The 20334-nt window shown below is 39.6% G+C and overlaps 1 protein-coding gene across 1 annotated transcript in view; it reads left to right on the top strand.

Annotated features, from left to right (window-relative positions):
• The window catches only part of ZCWPW2 (zinc finger CW-type and PWWP domain containing 2), a 149798-nt gene extending 131443 nt beyond the window's left edge, over window positions 1-18355 (top strand). The window contains exons 8-11 of the mRNA XM_052644491.1: window positions 1721-1779; window positions 7085-7152; window positions 14326-14450; window positions 18160-18355. Of these exons, the coding sequence (XP_052500451.1) occupies window positions 1721-1779; window positions 7085-7152; window positions 14326-14450; window positions 18160-18321 (414 nt within the window). The 3' untranslated portion in view covers window positions 18322-18355. The remainder of the gene's footprint in view (window positions 1-1720; window positions 1780-7084; window positions 7153-14325; window positions 14451-18159) is intronic.
• Window positions 18356-20334: the final 1979 nt, after the last annotated feature.

Genomic DNA, 20334 nt, shown 5'->3' with positions numbered 1-20334 from the left:
GACTGTTATATTTTGATGGTAGATTGTTTCTTTAAGCATTAAGGAATAACCCTTTTTATCTTTCATTATGCTTTTTGCCTTAACATCTGCTTCTTTCTAACAGTAGTATTGCTACACCAGGTTCCTTTTGTTATTAATCATTAATATAGTCTATCTGTCTCCTTTCTTTCAATTTTTCCAAGTCACTGCATTAAAAAATTTTTTTTACCTTCATTCTTGCCAGGAAGGCATAACTTAATTTTAAACTGTAAAACTTAGTGGTTTTTAATATATTAACAGTTGCACAAGCAATACTACTATCTGATTTTAGAATATTTTTTCATACTTCCAAAAGAAAACCTGATATTCGTTAGGAATCACTACTCATTTCCACATCCCCCAGTCCTTGGCTATCACTAATGTACTTCTGTGTTTGTAGGTTTGCCTTTTCTGGGCATTTCAAATAAGTGAAATCATTCAACATGTGGCCTTTTGCATCTGACTTTTTAAACTTCTTACTTTGCATAATGATCTCAGGATTCATCCGTGTTGTAGTGTGTGTCAGTACTTCATTATTTATAAAAGCTAGATCATATGTCATTATATGGATAACCAGGCTTCCCCAGTGGCTCACTGGTGAAGAATCTGCCTACAATTGAGGAGATGCAGGAGATGAAGGTTCAGTCTCTGTCAGGAAGATCCCCTGTAGGAGGACAGGGCAACCCACTCCAGTATTCTTGCCAGGAAGATCGCATGGCCAGAACAGCCTGGAAGGCTATGGTCCTTGGGGTCACAAAGAGTCAGACACGACTGAAGTGACTGAGTACACATGTGGATATACCACATATTAGCTATCCATTAATGGACGTTTAAATCCTTTCTACTTTTGGGCTATCATGAATAATGCTGTTATTCACGTTTATAGTTTCATAGTTATGACCAGACACAATCTTTTACATGGGTATATGATTCATTTATGTTGGGCATAAACCTAGGAGTGGAATTGCTGGATCATAGGGTAACACTACACGTAACACACTGAGGAATTATCACACTGTATTCCACAGTGGCTCCCCCATTCCACATTCCCACCAGCAGTTTATGAGGGTTCCCATTTTCCCACCACCTTCTTGTTCTTGCTGAGACATTAAGACCCCATCCCAAGCCCCTTTGGCCCTTTTCTGGTACAGATTCCCTGGAGGCCTTCCACATGTCAGTTCCTAACATGCAGATTTACATTCCACATGTTTCTGGCATTTGAATATTTCTTTCTTTAAAGATCATAAGTGTATTAAAATTTAAAAGTTGTCTTACTTAGTGTTTTTGTATCTTTGTGAAGTGAGGAAGGGAGAGTCTATATAAGGGTAGGCATTTGTATAGGATCAGTCAGTTGTTCCTGGAAGTTGAGCAGGTGAGTGCAATTACAGCAATTTTTGACTTGGAATTACAGATGTGTTTACAGCTGGGAGCCAGAGTTTCTCTTCTGGGCTAAATTACTCAGACTGTATGCTGCTACTGCTGCTGCTGCTGCTGCTAAGTTGCTTCAGTCGTGTCTGACTCTGTGTAACCTCATGGACTGCAGCCTACCAGGCTCCTCCGTCGATGGGATTTTCCAGGCAAAAGTACTGGAGTGGGGTGCCATTGCATTCTCCGACTCAGACTGTATAGGATACATTATTATGCTGAGCTCATCATATCCCACGTGAACTAACACATCTTTTTGTTAACGGTTATTTTACAGGTGCGAATTTCCAAAAATAATGCTGAAAAGAAAAATCCAAAATTTAGAAAAAGGAAAAGGTATGTTTTTTAAATGAAAAATTATTATGATAAAATTAAATTATATATATGGTTTAATTTTTATATGACATTTCCCCTGATTCTTTTTTTTTAATTTATTTATTTTAATTGGAGGCTAATTACTTTATAATATTGTAGTGGTTTTTGCCATACATTGACATGAACCAACCATTGGGTGTACATGTGCTCCCCATCATGAATCCCCCTCCCATCTCCCTTCCCATCCCATCCCTCAGGGATCCTCCTAGTGCACCAGTCCTCAGCACCCTGTCTCATCCATCAAACTTGGACTGGCAATCTATTTCACATATGATAATATACATGTTTTAATGCTATTCTCTCAAATCAACCCACCCTCGCCTTCTCTTTTGCTATCTCGCATATAGGGTCATTGTTACCATCTTTCTAAATTCCATATATATGCGTTAATATACAGTATTGGTGTTTTTCTTTCTGACTGACTTCACTCTGTATAATAGGCTGCAGTTTCATCTACCTCATTAGAACTGATTCAAATGCATTCTTTTTAACAGCTGAGTAATATTCCATTGTGTATATGTACCACAGCCTTCTTATCTGTTTGTCTGCTGATGGACACTTAGGTTGCTTCCATGTCCTGGCTATTGTAAACAGTGTTGTAATGAACATTGAGGTACATGTGTCTCTTTCAGTTCTGGTTTCCTCAGTGTGTATGCCCAGCAGTGCAATTGCTAGGTCAGGTGGCAGTTCTATTTCCAGTTTTTTGAGGAATCTCCACACTGTTCTCCATAGTGGCTATACTAGTTTGCATTCCCATCAACAGTGTAAGAGGGTTCCCTTTTCTCCACACCCTCTCCAGCATTTATTGCTTGTAGACTTTTGGATCACAGGCATTCTGACTGGTGTGAAATGGTACCTCATTGCGGTTTTGATTTGCATTTCTCTGGTAATGAGTGATGTTGAGCATCTTTTCATGTGTTTGTTAGCCATCTGTATGTCTTCTTTGGAGAACTGTCTGTTTAGTTCTTTGGCCCATTTGTTGATTGGGTTGTTTATTTTTCTGGAATTGAGCTGCAGGAGTTGCTTGTATATTTTTGAGGTTAATTCATTGTCAGTTGCTTCATTTGCTATTATTTTCTCCCATTCTGAAGGCTGTCTTTTCACCTTGCTTAGAGTTTCCTTTGTTGTGCAGAAGCTTTTAAGTTTAATTAGGTCCCATTTGTTTATTTTTGCTTTTATTTCCAATATTCTGGGAGGTGGGTCACAGAGGATCCTGCTGTGATGTATGTCGGAGAGTGTTTTGCCTAAGTTCTCCTCTAGGGGTTTTATAGTTTCTGGTCTTATGTTTAGATCTTTAATCCATTTTGAGTTTATTTTTGTGTATGGTGTTAGAAAGTGTTCTAGATTCTTTCTTTTACAAGTGGTTGACCAGTTTTCCCAGCACCACTTGTTAAAGAGATTGTCTCTAATCCATTATATATTCTTGCCTCTTTTGTCAAAGATAAGGTGTCCATAGGTGTATGGATTTATCTCTGGGCTTTCTATTTTGTTCCATTGATCTATTTTTCTGTCTTTGTGCCAATACCGTACTATCTTAGTGACTGTAGCTTTGTAGTATAGTCTGAAGTCAGGCAGGGTAATTCCTCCAGTTCCATTCTTCTTTCTCAAGATTATTTTGGCTATTCAAGTTCAGTTCAGTTGCTCAGTCGTGTCCGACTCTTTGCAACCCCATGAATTGCAGCACGCCAGGCCTCCCTGTCCATCACCAACTCCCAGAGTTCAGTCAGACTCACGTCCATCAAATCCGTGATGCCATCCAGCCATCTCATCCTCGGTCGTCCCCTTCTCCTCCTGCCCCCAATCCCTCCCAGCTTCAGAGTCTTTTCCAATGAGTCAACTCTTCGTATGAGGTGGCCAAAGTACTGGAGTTTCAGCTTTAGCATCATTCCTTCCAAAGAAATCCCAGGACTGATCTCCTTCAGAATGGACTGGTTGGATCTCCTTGCAGTCCAAGGGACTCTCAAGAGTCTTCTCCAACACCACAGTTCAAAAGCATCAATTCTTCGGCACTCAGCCTTCTTCACAGTCCAACTCTCACATCCATACATGACCACAGGAAAAACCATAGCCTTGACTAGACGGACCTTATTTGGCAAAGTAATGTCTCGGCTTTTGAATATGCTATCTAGGTTGGTCATAACTTTTCTTCCAAGGAGTAAGCGTCTTTTAATTTCATGGCTGCAGTCACCATCTGCAGTGATTTTGGAGGCCAAAAAAATAAAGTCTGACACTATTTCCACTGTTTCCCCATCTATTTCCCATGAAGTGATGGGACCGGATGCCATGATCTTCGTTTTCTGAATGTTGAGTTTTAAGCCAACTTTTTCGCTCTCCTCTTTCACTTTCATCAAGAGGCTTTTTAGCTCCTCTTCACTTTCTGCCATAAGGGTGGTGTCTTCTGCATATCTGAGGGGATTGATATTTCTCCCGGCAATCTGGATTCCAGCTTGTGTTTCTTCCAGTCCAGCGTTTCTCATGATGTACTCTGCATATAAGTTAAATAAGCAGGGTGACAATATACAGCCTTGACATACTCCTTTTCCTATTTGGAACCAGTCTGTTGTTCCATGTCCAGTTCTAACTTTTGCTTCCTGACCTGCATACAGATTTCTCAAGAGGCAGATCAGATGGTCTGGTATTCCCATCTCTCAGAATGGTCCACAGTTTATTGTGATCCACACAGTCAAAGGCTTTGGCATAGTCAATAAAGCAGAAATAGATGTTTTTCTGGAACTCTCTTGCTTTTTCCATGATCCAGTGGATGTTGGCAATTTGATCTCTGGTTCCTCTGCCTTTTCTAAAACCAGCTTGAACATCAGGGAGTTGACGGTTCACATATTGGTGAAGCCTGGCTTGGAGAATTTTGAGCATTACTTTGCTAGCATTTGAGATGAGTGCAATTGTGTGGTAGTTTGAGCATTCTTTGGCATTGCCTTTCTTTGGAATTGGAATGAAAACTGACCTTTTCCAGTCCTGTGGCCACTGCTGAGTCTTCCAAATTTGCTGGCATATTGAGTGCAGCACTTTCACAGCATCATCTTTCAGGATTTGAAATAGTTCAACTGGAATTCCATCACCTCCACTAGCTTTGTTCGTAGTGATGCTTTCTAAGGCCCACTTGACTTCACATTCCAAGATGTCTGGCTCTAGATTAGTGATCACATCATCATGATTATCTGGGTCGTGAAGATCTTTTTTGTACAGTTCTTCCATGTTTTTTATATTTCCATACAAATTGTGAAATTATTTGTTCTAGTCCTCTGAAAAATACCATTGGTAGCTTAGTAGGGATTGCCTTGAATCTATAGATTGCTTTAAGTAGTATACTCATTTTCACTATATTGGTTCTTCCAATCCATAAATATGGTATATTTCTCCATCTATTTGTGTCCTCTTTGATTTCTTTCATCAGTGTTTTATAGTTATATATATATAGGTCTTTTGTTTCTGTAGGTAGATTTATCCCTAAGTATTTTATTCTTTTCATTGCAGTGGTGAATGGAATTGTTTCCTTAATTTCTTTCTGTTTTCTCATTGTTAGTGTATAGGAATGCAAGGGATTTCTGCGTGTTGATTTTATATCCTGCAACTTTACTATATTCATTGATTAGCTCTAGTAATTTTCTGGTGGAGTCTTTAGGGTTTTCTGTGTAGAGGATCATGTCATCTGCAAACAGTGAAAATTTTACTTCTTCTTTTCCAATCTGGATTCCTTTAATTTCTTTTTCTTTTCTGATTGCTGTGGCTAAAACTTCCAAAACTATGTTGAATAGTAGTGGTGAGAATGGGCACCCTTGTCTTGTTCCTGACTTTAGGGGAAATGCTTTCAGTTTTTCACCATTGAGGATAATGTTTGCTGTGTGTTTATCATATATGGCTTTTATTATGTTGAGGTATGTTCCTTCTATGCCTGCTTTCTGGAGGGTTTTTATCATAAATGGATGTTGAATTTTGTCAAAGTCTTTCTCTGCATCTATTGAGATAATCATATGGTTTTTATCTTTCAATTTGTTAATGTGGTGCATCACACTGATTGATTTGCAAATGCTGAAGAATCCTTGCATCCCTGGGATAAAGCCCACTTGGTCATGATGTGTGATCTTTTTAATATGTTGTTGGATTCTGTTTGCTAGTATTTTGTTAAGGATTTTTGCATCTATGTTCATCAGGGATATTGGCCTGTGGTTTTCTTTTTTTGTGGGATCTTTGTCAGGTTTTGGTATTAGGATGATGGTGGCCTCATAGAATGAGTTTGGAAGTTTACCTTCCTCTTCCCCTGATTCTTGATTCTGTTTCTCTAGAGAACTATGTTCTAAATTTTTAAAAAGAATTAATAATATAAGCAGTAGTCTTAGAAGTATGGAGAAAGTTTTATGTTTGTATAGATATATTGAACTGTTAAGTTTCAAAGATTAATATCATGTGAGCGACTAGAGGAGAAACAGGTTTTAAATTTAAACATAGGTAGTACAAACCAGAAACAAGCTTTTATAATAAGTGACAGATAACAAGTTTCAGTGTTTGTCATTGAACCAACTGTATAGGTTTTTTTATTTTTTTTATTGAATGGTAAGCAGTGCTATGTGAAAAGGAGTCCTGCTTAAAGACTGGCTTGATATGATAGTCCTTCTTTTCTCTTTTGTCCTTTTTTTGAAGATGAATACTTGCATTTTATAAAGGACTTTCACTTCCTAATCTGTTACCCTTCACAGTAACCCTATCAAATAAATACGAAGTGTATCATAATTATCTCCATTTAAAAGATAAAGAATTTTTGGCTTAAAGAAGTTACGTGACTTTCTTAGGATCTTCTGGTTAGAGAAGATGTGCCTGGAGAAATGTTTTCTGACTGTAAATCAGTAGCACAATATACCAGGAAAAGCATGGATTTTACAGTTTGACAGAATTCAGTTCTGTCATGTTCAACCATTTTCTGATGTTGTCAAATTTTCAATTTCTCAGGGCCTCAGTTTCTTCATAAAATGAGAGTAACAATAACTTAGTAGGTTTTTGGAGGGAGGATTATATGAAGTAGGCTATGTAAAGTGCTGGGTAGCTTGTTAGTGCTTCTCACCTAGTGAGAGCTCCAATCAATATTATTCTTTGGTTTTTCACTGCCCTGCTTACTGTGTAAAATAACCCCCAAAAAAGATACTTCAAGGTAAGAAATATATATTCATAATTTACTGTTGCCAGTATTCATGAATGATCATTTAAATATACATGCTTGTCCTTAAAAAGTAAATCTGTCAAATTCTTTTTCCAGGAAAGCTGTTTTAAAATCTTCTTTTGAAAATGTTTGTTCAGATGATGCTTTATCAAAGGAAAACATGGGTATGTGAAGGCCTGTCTTGCTTTTAGTTCTTTTACGTATATTTAATTCCACCAAACGTAATTTTAGTCCTTTGAAGAAAACTAAAGGTACATGTATATGTATATGAGAAACATTAGTGACATTCTGGTATTAATTTACATACTAGGGCTTTTCCATTGTCTTTATTTTTTTTTTATTTGTTTATTTGTTTATTTTTATTTTTACTTTATTTTACTTGACAATACTGTATTGGTTTTGCCATACATTGACATGAATCCACCACAGGTGTTCATGGTGGGAACTCATGTACATCCATTGTCTTTAAATTTCTATCCTCTCAAATTACATTTTGTCTGGCTTTGTCATATGTTTTTTTTTTAATAAAGCACTAGCAGTTATAGGAGGAAATACCAACATCATTACATTTCAGTCTAGAATAATCTATTCCACATTTAGTCAGGGCTGCCAAAGGAGGAGAAGGAAGAAAAGCAGAGCCTGGGGCTCCCAGCTGAACTTGTTGCTGTGGGTGCTAGAGCACTGTAGGGAGAAGGTGGCCTGTAGGGGGAAAGGCTCTTCTTTCAGAAGCGCTCTACTCTTTCTACATTTTCCTTGGTCTTGAAAAGAGGCACGTGCTTGTTTGCAAGGTGGAACTTTGGCAGTCACACAGAGAGGTTTCATAGCGGATTAAACCCAGAGAAGCTGTCGGTCCTCACTTCCTCTCCTGTAGCCACCCCCACATCCTATGGGGCCAAATGCGCCATTTGTACATAGTCTCATAGAACGGAAGGAAGGACAGAGTGGTTATTTTATATCTTCCTTTTCTGTCCTAAACCACTACAGATTTCTGTTGTTCTCTTCTTAGTCTGCTCCTGCTTTCCTGCTAATTAAGGTACCTCCTTTTTTGGTGAGGGAGTGCAGCTTTGTTCCTTTGCCTCACATGATCAGCTCACATATTCCTGTAAAGACAAAAGTCATTTTATCCCTAGAGTGAGTTCCCACTAGGTGACCCTGATACCACAGCTGGATCCTCCTCCCCTCCAACTGGCACAGGATCCTTCGGGAGAGATCCTAGGGCACCAGAGATCCGTGGACCAGAAGTGACTGCCTGGTCAGTAGTCTCCCTGCTGCCTGGCTCTGAAAGCCTCAGGAGTTCACTGTCCCAGTGGCTTCACGGGTCTGAGTCTCACTCCTCCAAAGCCACTTGAACTGAAGAGCAGAACCATCTCATCTTCTGTGTTCTCTGTCCACTTCCTGAAAGAGTGGTGCTTTTTCAGTAGTTTGCATCCTCTTCAAATTCTTTATTCACTACTCATATTTCTGTGGCTTCCTTGATCCAGGTCTCTGATGTCTCTCATTTCTTCTTAGCTTAAGTTAGGATCAGTCCTAGATCAAACAACAGAGAAAAATGATAGCATCTGACTCTTGAGTCTCAGCTCCACTTTGAGGCCCTCTTTCTTTACACTCTGGGTGCTCATGTCTCCCCTGTGTCCTCTGCCCCAGCTGTGATGTGCCCTCCTGGCTCCATGCTCTGCAGTTGCTTCTCTCTCCTTTAGTTCTAGATCCCAGGGAGAGTCAAGTACATGCAACTACCCTACCTTTTCAGACATCAGTTTCTTCATCTGTAATAAAGAAAATGCAAGAGAAGCTGTCTTATCCAAGAGAGAGAGGACTGTCTCTGGAAAACAACAGAAAAAGTTGAGGAATCGTTAAATAAATGATTAAACTGTATGTTCATGGGTGTGTAAAGATTTAATCTAATTCTGGGGTGGGAGATAAATTATGAGTTTGGGGTTAACATTTACACACTACGGTATATGAAATAGATAAACAAGGACCTACTGTATAGCACAGGAACTGTACTCAGTATTTTGTTATATTTTCTAATAATTTATAATGGGAAAGAATCTGAGAAAGAATATGTGTGTGTGTGTGTATAACTGAATCACTTTGCTGTACACCTGAAACTAACACAACATTGTAAATTTACTACAATTTTGAAAAATGGTTATAAAAAAGGATTTGATCTAAGAAATAACTATTTGTGGGATATGTCTGTATTTTCTGGGAAATTGCTACCAGGAATATCTTGTATTATGTTTGATTGTCCCTGTAACCCATTTTTTTGTCAGTATTTAGGGACCAAAAAAATCCATCTATGATGGTGAAATAATAATAGAATAATAATGATGATAATGATAAACTACACCTGTAACAGTTACTGTGTCTTCACTTTTCTAAACATTTCGTATGTATTAGTTTAATCCTCACGAGATCTGTATGAGATGAATAAGGTATATTTTATTATAATTCCTATGGTATCAGTGGAAAAACAAAGGCAGTTAATAGGTTATATGCCTTTTCTAAGGTCACATAGCTTCTTAAAATTAATCAGTGTTTGCAACTATTTCCTTGGTTGCTTTAGCAGAAGCTTAAAGCTAAATTTATGGTTTTTCAGTGTGGCTCAGTGGTAAAGAATCCACCTGCCAATGCAGGAGACATGATTTGGATCCCTGGGTCAGGAAGATTCCCTGGAGTAGGAAATGGCAACTTACTCCTGTAATCTTGCCTGGAATTTCCCATGAACAGAGGAGGATGACGGGCTGCAGTCCATGGGGTCACAAAGAGTCAGACATGACTGACCACACATGTAGTCACAGTCACATACAGCACTGCTAGTTGGTCTAAGCATCTTTTTAAAATGTAATCATTGCCCTCCATATCCCCCTTAATGAACAGATTTTTTACTTCTCTTATTTTTAGTCTTTGAGCTTTTGTCACTTGTTTTATTGTATCTGTGTTGTCTGTTGGTAAATACCTCATTTCTCTTTGTGGAGTAGGCAGTCTATAAAAGTTTTAATAAAAGATTAACATATCATCAGTATCAGCTGAGTCACTCAGTTGTGTTTGACTCTTTGCAACCCCATGGACTGCAGCACGCCAGGCTTCCTTATCCATCACCAACTCCTGAAGCTTGCTTAAACTCATGTCAATTGAGTTGGTGATACCATCCAACCATCTCATCCTCTGTCGTTCCCTTCTCCTCCTATATTGACATATAACCCTGGATTAGTTAACAGTCTACTAACATTCATGAGTAATGCAGAGGATATGTTCATCATCCACCTGGGACAGGTGAGCATGGCAGAGAATGGCTGATACAGAAAAGATCTGGATGATGTCTGGGTGAGCCAGGCAGGAGGTAAAGGCCTTAGGCCTGGGTTGGGGCAGAAGGCTGATGGAAGAGAAGGCTGCTATCTTGCTGTTGCAGGCAGACTTGGCCTGCCTGGTCTGGGTTGGAAGTTATCTTTATCCTCTGGGCCCTCCTGCCCCCCATGTCTGTTTGTTCTAGGTAGGCACTTCTTCTTCATTCACTTGAGCCTGTAGTTCCTCATCTCTACATTTACCTCCTAAGCTGATAGAAGAGGCTTTGTGGTTACTTGAAAACAAATCAAAACCAAGTGCTTTTTCCTCCTCTTCACCTTCCCCCTCTAGAAGAATGGCTTCAAAATTTCAACATTGAAATGACCCTGAAAATTTAAGATGCTGTTTTTCAGTGCCAAGTTTGAAGTAACTGAACCAGTGGCCTCTTTATATAAAGAGGAAATAGCTTCTTTAAACATTAATGGAGAAGTAGAGAATAAAGAAAACTTCGTAAATATATTATACATTGAAGGATTTTTCTAAAATAGTGACTGATTTATTGAGATAAACAGTAAGTTATTTCTTACCAGGAATGAAAAACAGCACTAATTTATTTTATAAAAATTCATTTTAAAAAGCCAGATTCATACTTCAGTGGGAGAGATACCTTTTTTCTTTTTCTTTATTTTTTTCTCCCACTTTCTCTGAGTGATAGAGCAGCTGTAATGGTACCACTTTACTCTCGACAACAAATTGAAGCAAGTCAGAAAAACTACCAGATAATCAGGACTGATAGAAGGTGATTGGTCATGCAGTCAGCACAGACCTGCATTCTGTCTGTATCTTTGGAGATCATTGACCAATTTTGATAACCTCGTTTGCAGATTACAGTAACTGCAATTTCTGAGAATTATTTTTGGACTCTCTGTGTTTACAATATAGGAATAGCTTTTAGAAAAGCAACCCTCGTGTTCTGAAAGCAGAATTTGACATCAGTCAAGTTGGTGTTATGAACCCTCCTTGATTTACGAAGCCATCCATTACTTTGTCTACCCTTTGATCGAAAGGCAGAATACATGTTTATCCAGGTCACTTGAAAACAGAGAGCCTGCAATGGCACTAGGCAGTGACATTCATTATCATAAATTGACTGTATTTTAGTCTAGCCTTAAAAATATAAGGGCTTCCCTGGTTGCTCAGCTGGTAAAGAATCCAGCTACAATGCGGGAGACCTGGGTTTGACCCCTGGGTTGGGAAGATCCCCTGGAGGAGGGCACAGCAACCCACTCCAGTATTCTTGCCTGGAGAATTTCATGGACAGAGGAGCCTGGCAGGCCACAGTCCATGGAATCGCAAAGAGCTGGACATGACTAAGCGACTTCAACACACAACTTGGAAATATAAAGATGTTTGTGTGCCATTTTCCTTCACAGCAGAGCTCAAAATTTGTCTTCTAAACAGCGCATTAAATGTCATTATCAATTTCCATAGACTCAGAATGTAAAATAAGAAAACAACGTCCATGAGTGGGACTGGGGAATTGATGTGAAGATAGTCACTGTCTTGTTAAGTGACAAGTTACTAAGTAAGAAATCTGTCACAAAGAGAGCTGACTCTCAACAAAACTGCTTCCCATGAAAATGGACTTTCCTGTGGAAAATTCCAATTCAGAAGCCATGGTGTTGCATTCGTGTTTTTTAATCATCTTCAAGTGATTCTTATGCCCCAGATTTGGAATACGGCTGTTCTAGAATGTGACAGCTTATACTCGTTGTTCTTAGGTGTTAGCAGTTACCACAGAGCACAGATCTACATGCTGACAATTCACGTGTCAGTCTTGGTGTTTCGTTTGTGTTGTTTCTGAACACAGGAACTGATTTTGAGGTGTAGAATGGCTTATCAGCAAACCACTTTCAAACTATTTTGAGAGTTTTCCTCAGAGGAGACCTGAGACTGGCTGGGTGGAGATGATGACCAGGAAGGCTGGTCTATGGCTCTTCTCTCAGACCCTTAGCAGGCACAAAATAAACATTTGTCAGTTGAATAAAAGAAAATGATAATAAAAATGGATTTTTTTGAACTGGAATGTTTCACATTAATAATCTCTATTTATTAACCTTATAACATGCCTAATTTATACGGATACCTGTCTGTGTAAACTCACACACACACAAATGGATGGATGTGTGTATCATATTACACAAACCAAAATTAGTGTTATTGCTGGGAACACCTTGCTTCCATATTCACTGATAAAATTTTAGCCCTGAAGGGTGTGTCCTGCTTGGGATTCCATGAACTTTCAGCTGCTCTACATCTGTGATGTGGTTTTTGATGACCTGCCAATGTGTAGTGGATGATGGGGTGTATGTCAGATTTGTATAACCAGAGTGGAAGATGATGGGGCGTGTGTCTTTCTCTCTGAGTCATGCTGCCCGTGGAAGACTTTTCAGGGCCCCATCTGTCTGCTGTGCAGGAGCAGGTCACTAGCCTCCTCCCTTGATCTTTACTTCAGAAAGATTCAATATCAATTGAAAATGTTTGTTTTATTTAAATAGGAACTCAGTTGATATTGTTAATCAGCAGTCGGGTCTATAGAGTTATAACAGGTATTTATATCTTTGTTGGGAATATTATCTTGTATCAGCAAGGTCAACAAATTACCAGATATTTTGCTTACTTACATATTTCTGTCACAGTAGCAGAAAAATCGCATAGCCTTTATAAGTATGTGAATTTTGAAAAAAATTAGATTAGGCAGTTAAGATGCATTGATATTTTGATATTTTGATTAAGAATAGACTAGGACTTCCCTGGCAGCTTAGATGGTAAAGAATCTGCCTGCAATGCAGGAGAACTGAATTCAATTCATGCCTGTAGAATTCCATGGACAGAGGAGCCTCGTGAGCTACAATCCCTGGGGTCGCAAAGAGTCAGACACGACTGAGCAACTAACACTTTCACTTTACATACTCAGCCTGGATTTAGCCTTGACACTTAATTACTTGGCTTCCCCTTTTAAACAGTAGTTTTAATAGTTTATTGCTGGGCTTAACAAATTGTGTGTCACGATTATCAGTTGCTGCTTGTTCTTGTAAATAGTTTTATTGGGACACAGCCACTCCCATTTGGTTGAAGGTGGCGCTGTGGTAAAGAATCCGCCTACCAGTATAGGAGGCGCAAGAGACACAGGTTCAATCCCTGGGATGGGAAGTTTCCCTGAAGGAGGAAATGGCAGTCCACTCCAGTAGCCTTCCCTGGAAAATCCCATGGATAGAAGAGCATGGCGGGCTACAGTCTGTGGGGTTACAAAGAGTTGGGAGTGACTGTGCATGCACTCACGTATGGTTTGCTTTCTAATAGCAGAGCTGAGTAGTTGTGACGGAGACCATCTGGCCCACAAAGCCTGAAATATTTACTCTCTTGTCCTTCGCAGAAAAAAAGTTGCTGACCCCTGGTCTATAAGTAACAACTTAATTTGGTGCCCTTGGCTTCTTATTTTAAAAATACAGATGTACACCCATGGCTGATTCATGTGAATATATGGCAAAAACCACTACACTATTGTAAAGTAATTAGCCTCCACTTAAATAAGTTAATTTTTTTAAATAAATAAAAATAAAAGAATAATTTAGTGTCAGGGATACTTATAGTCTACATATAGCAAGAATGTCACTTACATTTGTCAAGGAATAATTATAAAAGATTCAACTGAAAATCCACAGTAATTTTGTATCAAACAGAGGCTATAACTGAAAGTTATACAAAATACTTTTTATCTTGTTCAGTTCAGTTCAGTCACTCAGTCATGACCCCATGAACTGCAGCATGCCAGGCTTCCCACTCCATCACCAACTCCTGGAGCTTGCTCAAACTCATGTCCATCAAGTTGGTAATGCCATCCAACCATCTCATCCTCTGTCGTCCCCTTCTCCTCCTACTGCATAACATTTAGAAAATGTCCTCTTTGAGGGTGGTTAAGATTATGAATTAGATAGAATTACTTAAGGTGTAGGTTTTTTTTTTCCACTATATTAACAACATTTCTTTAGTTGTCTCTGAGACAGAATTTTTACTGAAAGAGCTGGAGCAAATGCTTGAGCAAGCCCTGGAGCACACAGCCACTCACAAGGAGTCTGAAGAGGAGTGTGGGGAGGAAGTGAATACAAGAGAAAAGGTAGGATCCATAATGACCATCAGGCCTAAAGAGCAACCTCAGATCCTTAAATGGCAGAAATTGTTCCCAGATATTCATTTCCATTATATGGGAAGTTCCTTTCACTTCTAAAATGTGAGCCCTTGGTTATCATTAGGTGAACAAGAAACTAGTAGCCTGTGGAGAAATCAGAATGCATCTATCAGTCTTTGAAATATACTTGAGCCAAGGCTGCTGCTGCTGCTGCTAAGTCGCTTCAGTCGTGTCCGACTCTGTGCAACCCCATAGACGGCAGCCCACCGGGCTCCCCCATCCCTGGGATTCTCCAGGCAAGAATACTGGAGTGGGTTGCCGTTTCCTTCTCCAATGCATGAAAGTGAAAAGTGAAAGTGAAGTCGCTCAGCCGTGTCCGACTCTTAGCGACCCCAATGGACTCCAGCCCACCAGGCTCCTCTGTCCATTGGATTTTTCCAGGCAAGAGTACTGGGGTGGGGTGCCATTGCCTTCCCCGACTTGAGCCGAGGAGCTGTTTTATTTGGGGTCTTTGGGGCTGGAATGAAGAGGGATAGTGAGACTCACTGACGCCAGGGAGGTACTGATCTTCGCATTCAGGAGAAGCACCAGAGCAAGAGGCCCCCTGGAAAGCTGCCCTGCCTGGTCATGCACAGGGCTGACCTCCATGGGGAATTTTTCACCAGATTCTATTTCACCATTCTTAACCAGATTGTCTTTTTTTTTTTTTTCCTTTTGGCCAGCCAAGTTGGGCTGAGAAAGGCCATGTGTGCTTACTGTATTCAATACTTATCAATGACAGCAGAAATTCTAAGTTGGTTGACACATTGCTCAGCACAACAGCAAGCCCAGGTCATTAACACAGAGCAGCAGGGTAGCAGGTGTGAAAGAAGTCAGCCGTGAGGCAGACACTTACACACGGTGGTCCAGCTGTTCCCTGTGTAGTTAGGAGGGAAATGGCAGTGAGGAGCCCTGGATCCTTCCAGTTTCATTCCTTTTCTCATTTCTTGTTTGGCTATCCACTGTGCCTGGAGTCAGGAAGCAGGGGATGGGAGACGGGCTCAGCATACTGTCCTTGTGTCCCCTTCCTGGTCCAGGCAGTGAGGACTCAGGACTGGCTAAGATTGCCTGTCACTTGCCTCAGAGGGTTGTTAAATGAGGCAAACCAGAAAAAGTGCTTTGCAGAGTGATTGACTCCTAAGACTGGCTATTATTACAGATGAGAATTGGCAGTGGCAGCCTCTGGAGGGAATAGGAGCTAAGAATTCCTCACCTTGTCTCTGTTAGCGCATCCTCACTTTGCAAAACTGCCCATCCCCAAGTCTTCTGTTCTGAGGTGCAGAAAAGGTGGCTTTGTAAATGGACAAGATTGTTCATCCACTTTGGCTGATTTCATTCAGAACTTCAGCAAGTACATAGATGATTCTTTGGGATTTCTGTGGAAGGAATGATACTGAAGGTGAAACTCCAGTACTTTGGCCACCTCATGTGAAGAGTTGACTCATTGGAAAAGACTCTGATGCTGGGAGGGATTGGGGGCAGTAGGAAAAAGGGACGACCGAGGATGAGATGGCTGGATGGCATCACAAACTCGATGGACATGAGTCTGAGTGAACTCCGGGAGATGGTGATAAACAGGGAGGCCTGGTATGCTGCGATTCATGGGGTCACAAAGAGTCGGACACGACTGAGCGACTGAACTGAACTGAAACACTTCCTTGATTAAGTTACAAATCATGAAAATACACAAAATTTGCAGTTGAGATCAAACTGTAAAGGAAAATAAAATTTAAATAAAATTATTGGTAAAAACACTGAGTTGAAAAACATAATTGTTTTCTTGGTCAGCGATCTCAACTTGTTCTTGAATTGCCATGGATTACGAATACTATTTCTCTGATTAGAGTCCCTTTTAAAAAAAAAAAAAATCTTGTTCTCTCTATAGATCTTACCCCTCATAGAACAAGAGCTATAGATTGGTGACATTTATTGTATACATGTAGTTAATATATAAATTATTCTTTTCTGGCAAATGTGTATTTTGTTTGAGCACCATATGGTTTTGTGCAGTGGTTTTTTTCAGTCTTAGCGGTTTGTCTATTCAAAAATACAGGCAAGTGGATTTTTATAGAAATGTCCTGGAGCTTTTACAGTCACAAAATTGGCTTCTATTTTGCCATTATAACTAGTAACTTGATAGAACAGAAAATTACTTCTGATTTTTATGTCTTAAGGTAAAATACATAGTTTTAATACATCACCAGGCAGGAGCTTGCTCTTTGTTTTAGATTCTTGTAATGTTTTATGCTTTCAAAAGGCATTTAGGAATTATAAAAATTAACTGTTTTAACTTGCTGGCAGGCAGGTGAGTGCTGCCTGCTGACTGGTTCGTAAGCCTCTCTCCACACAGAGCTTTAGAAGCCTGGAATTCATGCCAGGTTGGGGTACTTACTGCCTTGTTCACTTTTAAATGAGGAGAATAGCAATGAGACCAGCTGTCAGAGCTGGAGCAATTTCCAGCTTAAAGGTAAAGAAATGATCACCTAAGGGATTTCTTTTCTCCTTTCTTTTCTTCCTTCCTTCCTTTTTTTTTTTTTTTCATTAGTACAAAAAATAAATATGACTTCCAAAGGTAAGATGTATTTTGTTTTTAGAAAGTGGTTAAGTGTTTTGTTAAAGAAAGTGGTCTTTTATAAGCTAACACACCAGAGGATATACCTGATAATTTTGAAGTTCTGAGCATGTTTATTCTCTGGGCAGATGTTGTTTGAGCTGTTTTCAAAGTTGTGAATGTGATGTTTTCATCATGCATTTCATGTGTGAGGTTTCAAGTTGATTACTCTCAAGCACTTATACCAATGAATTGAGAATAGCAACATGAACAAAAGCATACACACATGGATAATCAAAATCCATTTTTGTTTGTCATTCAAGTACTCAGAGATTGTTTTCCTCAGTAGACTCACCTTTCTAATTATGTTCTTAGCTAACATTAACACTGGTTGACATGCCCTGACTTTGAAAAAAATGGAAGGGAATTAATTTCAGACTGTTATAAAATCCACCTAAATAATTCACAAACTAGATAATCCATATACAAATAAGACAGTTTACTGAATACCTCTTTGTATTAAAAGGTACATTTTTGATACATGAAAATAGAAAGTACTTGTATAAACTACATGAGTTTTGTTTTGGTTTTTTTTTTTTCACATTGTATGGGAAGTTACCTCTGCCTTTAATGAACCTTGAAGTTGTAAATCTCGTGTGTGCGTGTGTATGTTTGCCTTGTTTTCACTTGTGTCCTTTCCAAATAAACCAGTGCATCCACTTACTATCCATAAGGAATGCAGGTGCTTATGAGAAGATGGTCACCGGAAGTGTGACTAAACAGTTTTCACTTGTATTCTCCGTAATGGTCAATTTTAAAATAAAAAATATAGAAAACTTGCAGAATTTTAATTTTAATGATCACATTTTTCCACTTCAAAAAGTTAAAGCTAAAAATGTATGATGTTGAGGGGTAGAGATAGGACTAAGTATTCAGTTACTTTTACACTAACACTTACTGCACGTTATATTTTATGTGGGGATCATTATTTGACCACCAGCATAACAGAACACCTTGTTTAGGAGTTACTGACGGTTTTATGTTTTGTGCAGATAATTAAGCCTGGTCTTCAAGTAAATTTGATGACTTCTGTGGTTATTTTTGCAGTTACCTAAATGTGGCCCTGAAGTTCCTACAGGCAGCTCTCTTGAAAACCACTGTGAAGAGGAATGTCTTATAATTGATGGGCGAAGTTTAAAAGCTGGAGAATGTATTGAAAATATAACTAAGAAGTTTAAAGAAATAGATGCTTTGATGTCTGAATTTTAGGGCATTATAGATATTTCCAAAAGTTAACTATAAAAAACATTTACATCTTTACATTCTCCCAAAGTTAAAACTTAAAAATGTTTTGTGAAACATTTTACCAAAGATGTTACTTATAATAACTTTCTACTTCATATTTTGAGAATATCCATTGTTTTGAGAGATAATCAGGTGGTATTTAAATTAATGTTGTAATTTTAGAATCTGAGAACCCTGATATTTATATTTGTAGATTTTTTTCTTGTTTGCCTTAATTTTAAAATAGTTTATGAAACTTACTTCACAAATACATGCTTTATAGTGATTTAATTTAGATCCTTTGTTCAAGTGTGGCTAACTGTTAAAATGACTGCTAATGCTATTATAATTCTTACAAATAATTCAGATCCAATATTCTTAGAGAATGTATATTTGTAGTAGAAATAAGCTACGGCAAAATAAAAGAAAATAATAAAAAATAATTGTGTAATAGAGTTGGAGCTTTTCTTAAAAAACAAAAATGTTAATTGCCTTATTATTTTGGAAACAGTCATTTCAACCACAGTTCCCAGACTGACTGTTTAGTAGAGTCTGTGAAGGGTCTTTGGAAGATCAGAATCCTGGACCCTTCCCCGCTGAATCAGAATCTCTGGAGGCAAGAATGGGAAATGTAATTTAAAATATAGAGATAAGTTAAACATCTTCACTGTAGAAAAGTCTAAACCATATAGAAAAGTAAAAGGTACATCCTGCAATACCACTCCCCTAACACCCCGCTGGGAACCCTGTTCCTTAGGGGTCCCTGTGAACGCTCTGGTGGGTGTCCTTGATTGGGTCCTTTGCTCATCAGATGGTGTGTGTGCACAGCCACCTCCAACTCTACACGCTAGCTTTGGCTCCTTCTCCCTGGGGGCAGGGGTGGGAGAAAGCGCATTCCACGCACTTGGAAACCTGGAAACAGAGACCGAAGCTTGAGGAGAGAGGAAGAGGGAGCATCCAGGACTTGCTGGTGATTGAAGTGGCTGGAGTGGCTTGTGATGGGGGAAGGTGAGCATCAGAGCTGAGCCAGGCTTCTCTCCGTCAACAGAGTGGAGGTTGCCATGCAAGGAAAGGTAATAATCTGCAGAGTGCAGGAGACAGTCAAGATGTGGAAAGTACGCAGCTTATGATGGTGACTGTCGTTGGCTCAGAGCTTCTCTCTTCTGAGCACCCTGCCATCTTCTCCAGTGCCTCAGGGACCAGCATGTTCCTTCCAGCAGAACCAGTGGTGACACACCTGCTTCTGCGGGCCCTGGGACCAGGGCTTCTGTGTGATGAGCTGCCTTCTAGGGCAGCCCGTACCCTACCTTTAGAGCTAGAGCTTCTTGCTGGGCCAGAGGAAAGCTTTGTAAGGAAATTGTGTCTGCCTCCCAGGGGAAGTTAAGCTCTTAAGTACACTAGTTACACTATACCAAGTTTAATATATGAGATGTAAAGCAATATGTCAGGGCCTCCTGCTCAAGCATTTGGGTTGGAATAAGAGCCTGTCTTTGTCCAGTTTGAGGAAGCTAACTGCTCCTTTTGGAATGAGTTGGGCCACACCATCCTAGTCTACAGCTTCTGTGAACTTAGAAGAGTCTGCATCCATTGGAAGCTGAGTCCCCAGTTAGATCTGCAGACCCTGGATGGCTGAGCACCAAAGCCAGCTTGTTGCCCGTGTTCCAGGAAGACCTGGTCCATTTGCCCCAAGAAGCTGAATTTATGCAGTGATTTGCATTGGTAAGAGGCTTGCTGCTGTTTAGTTCCTAAGCTAAGTCCTACTCTTTGAGACTCCATGGACTGTAGCCCGCCAGCCTTCTCTGTCCATGGAATTTTCCAGGCAAGAATACTGGAGTGGTTTGCCATTTCCTTCTCCAGGGGATCTTCCCAACATAGGAATCGACCCCAAGGCACCTGCTTGGCAGGCAGATTCTTTACTGTGAACCACCTGGGAAGCCCGGTAAGAGGCTTAGCTCTATCTTTATTGGAGACAAACTGTGTACTTTTAATGGATTCATC

Source organism: Budorcas taxicolor, chromosome 1 (genome assembly GCF_023091745.1).
Source record: "Budorcas taxicolor isolate Tak-1 chromosome 1, Takin1.1, whole genome shotgun sequence".
NCBI lineage: Eukaryota > Metazoa > Chordata > Mammalia > Artiodactyla > Bovidae > Budorcas > Budorcas taxicolor.
Note: the sequence above shows the minus strand (reverse complement) of the source record. Positions and strands in the feature narration are given on the sequence as shown.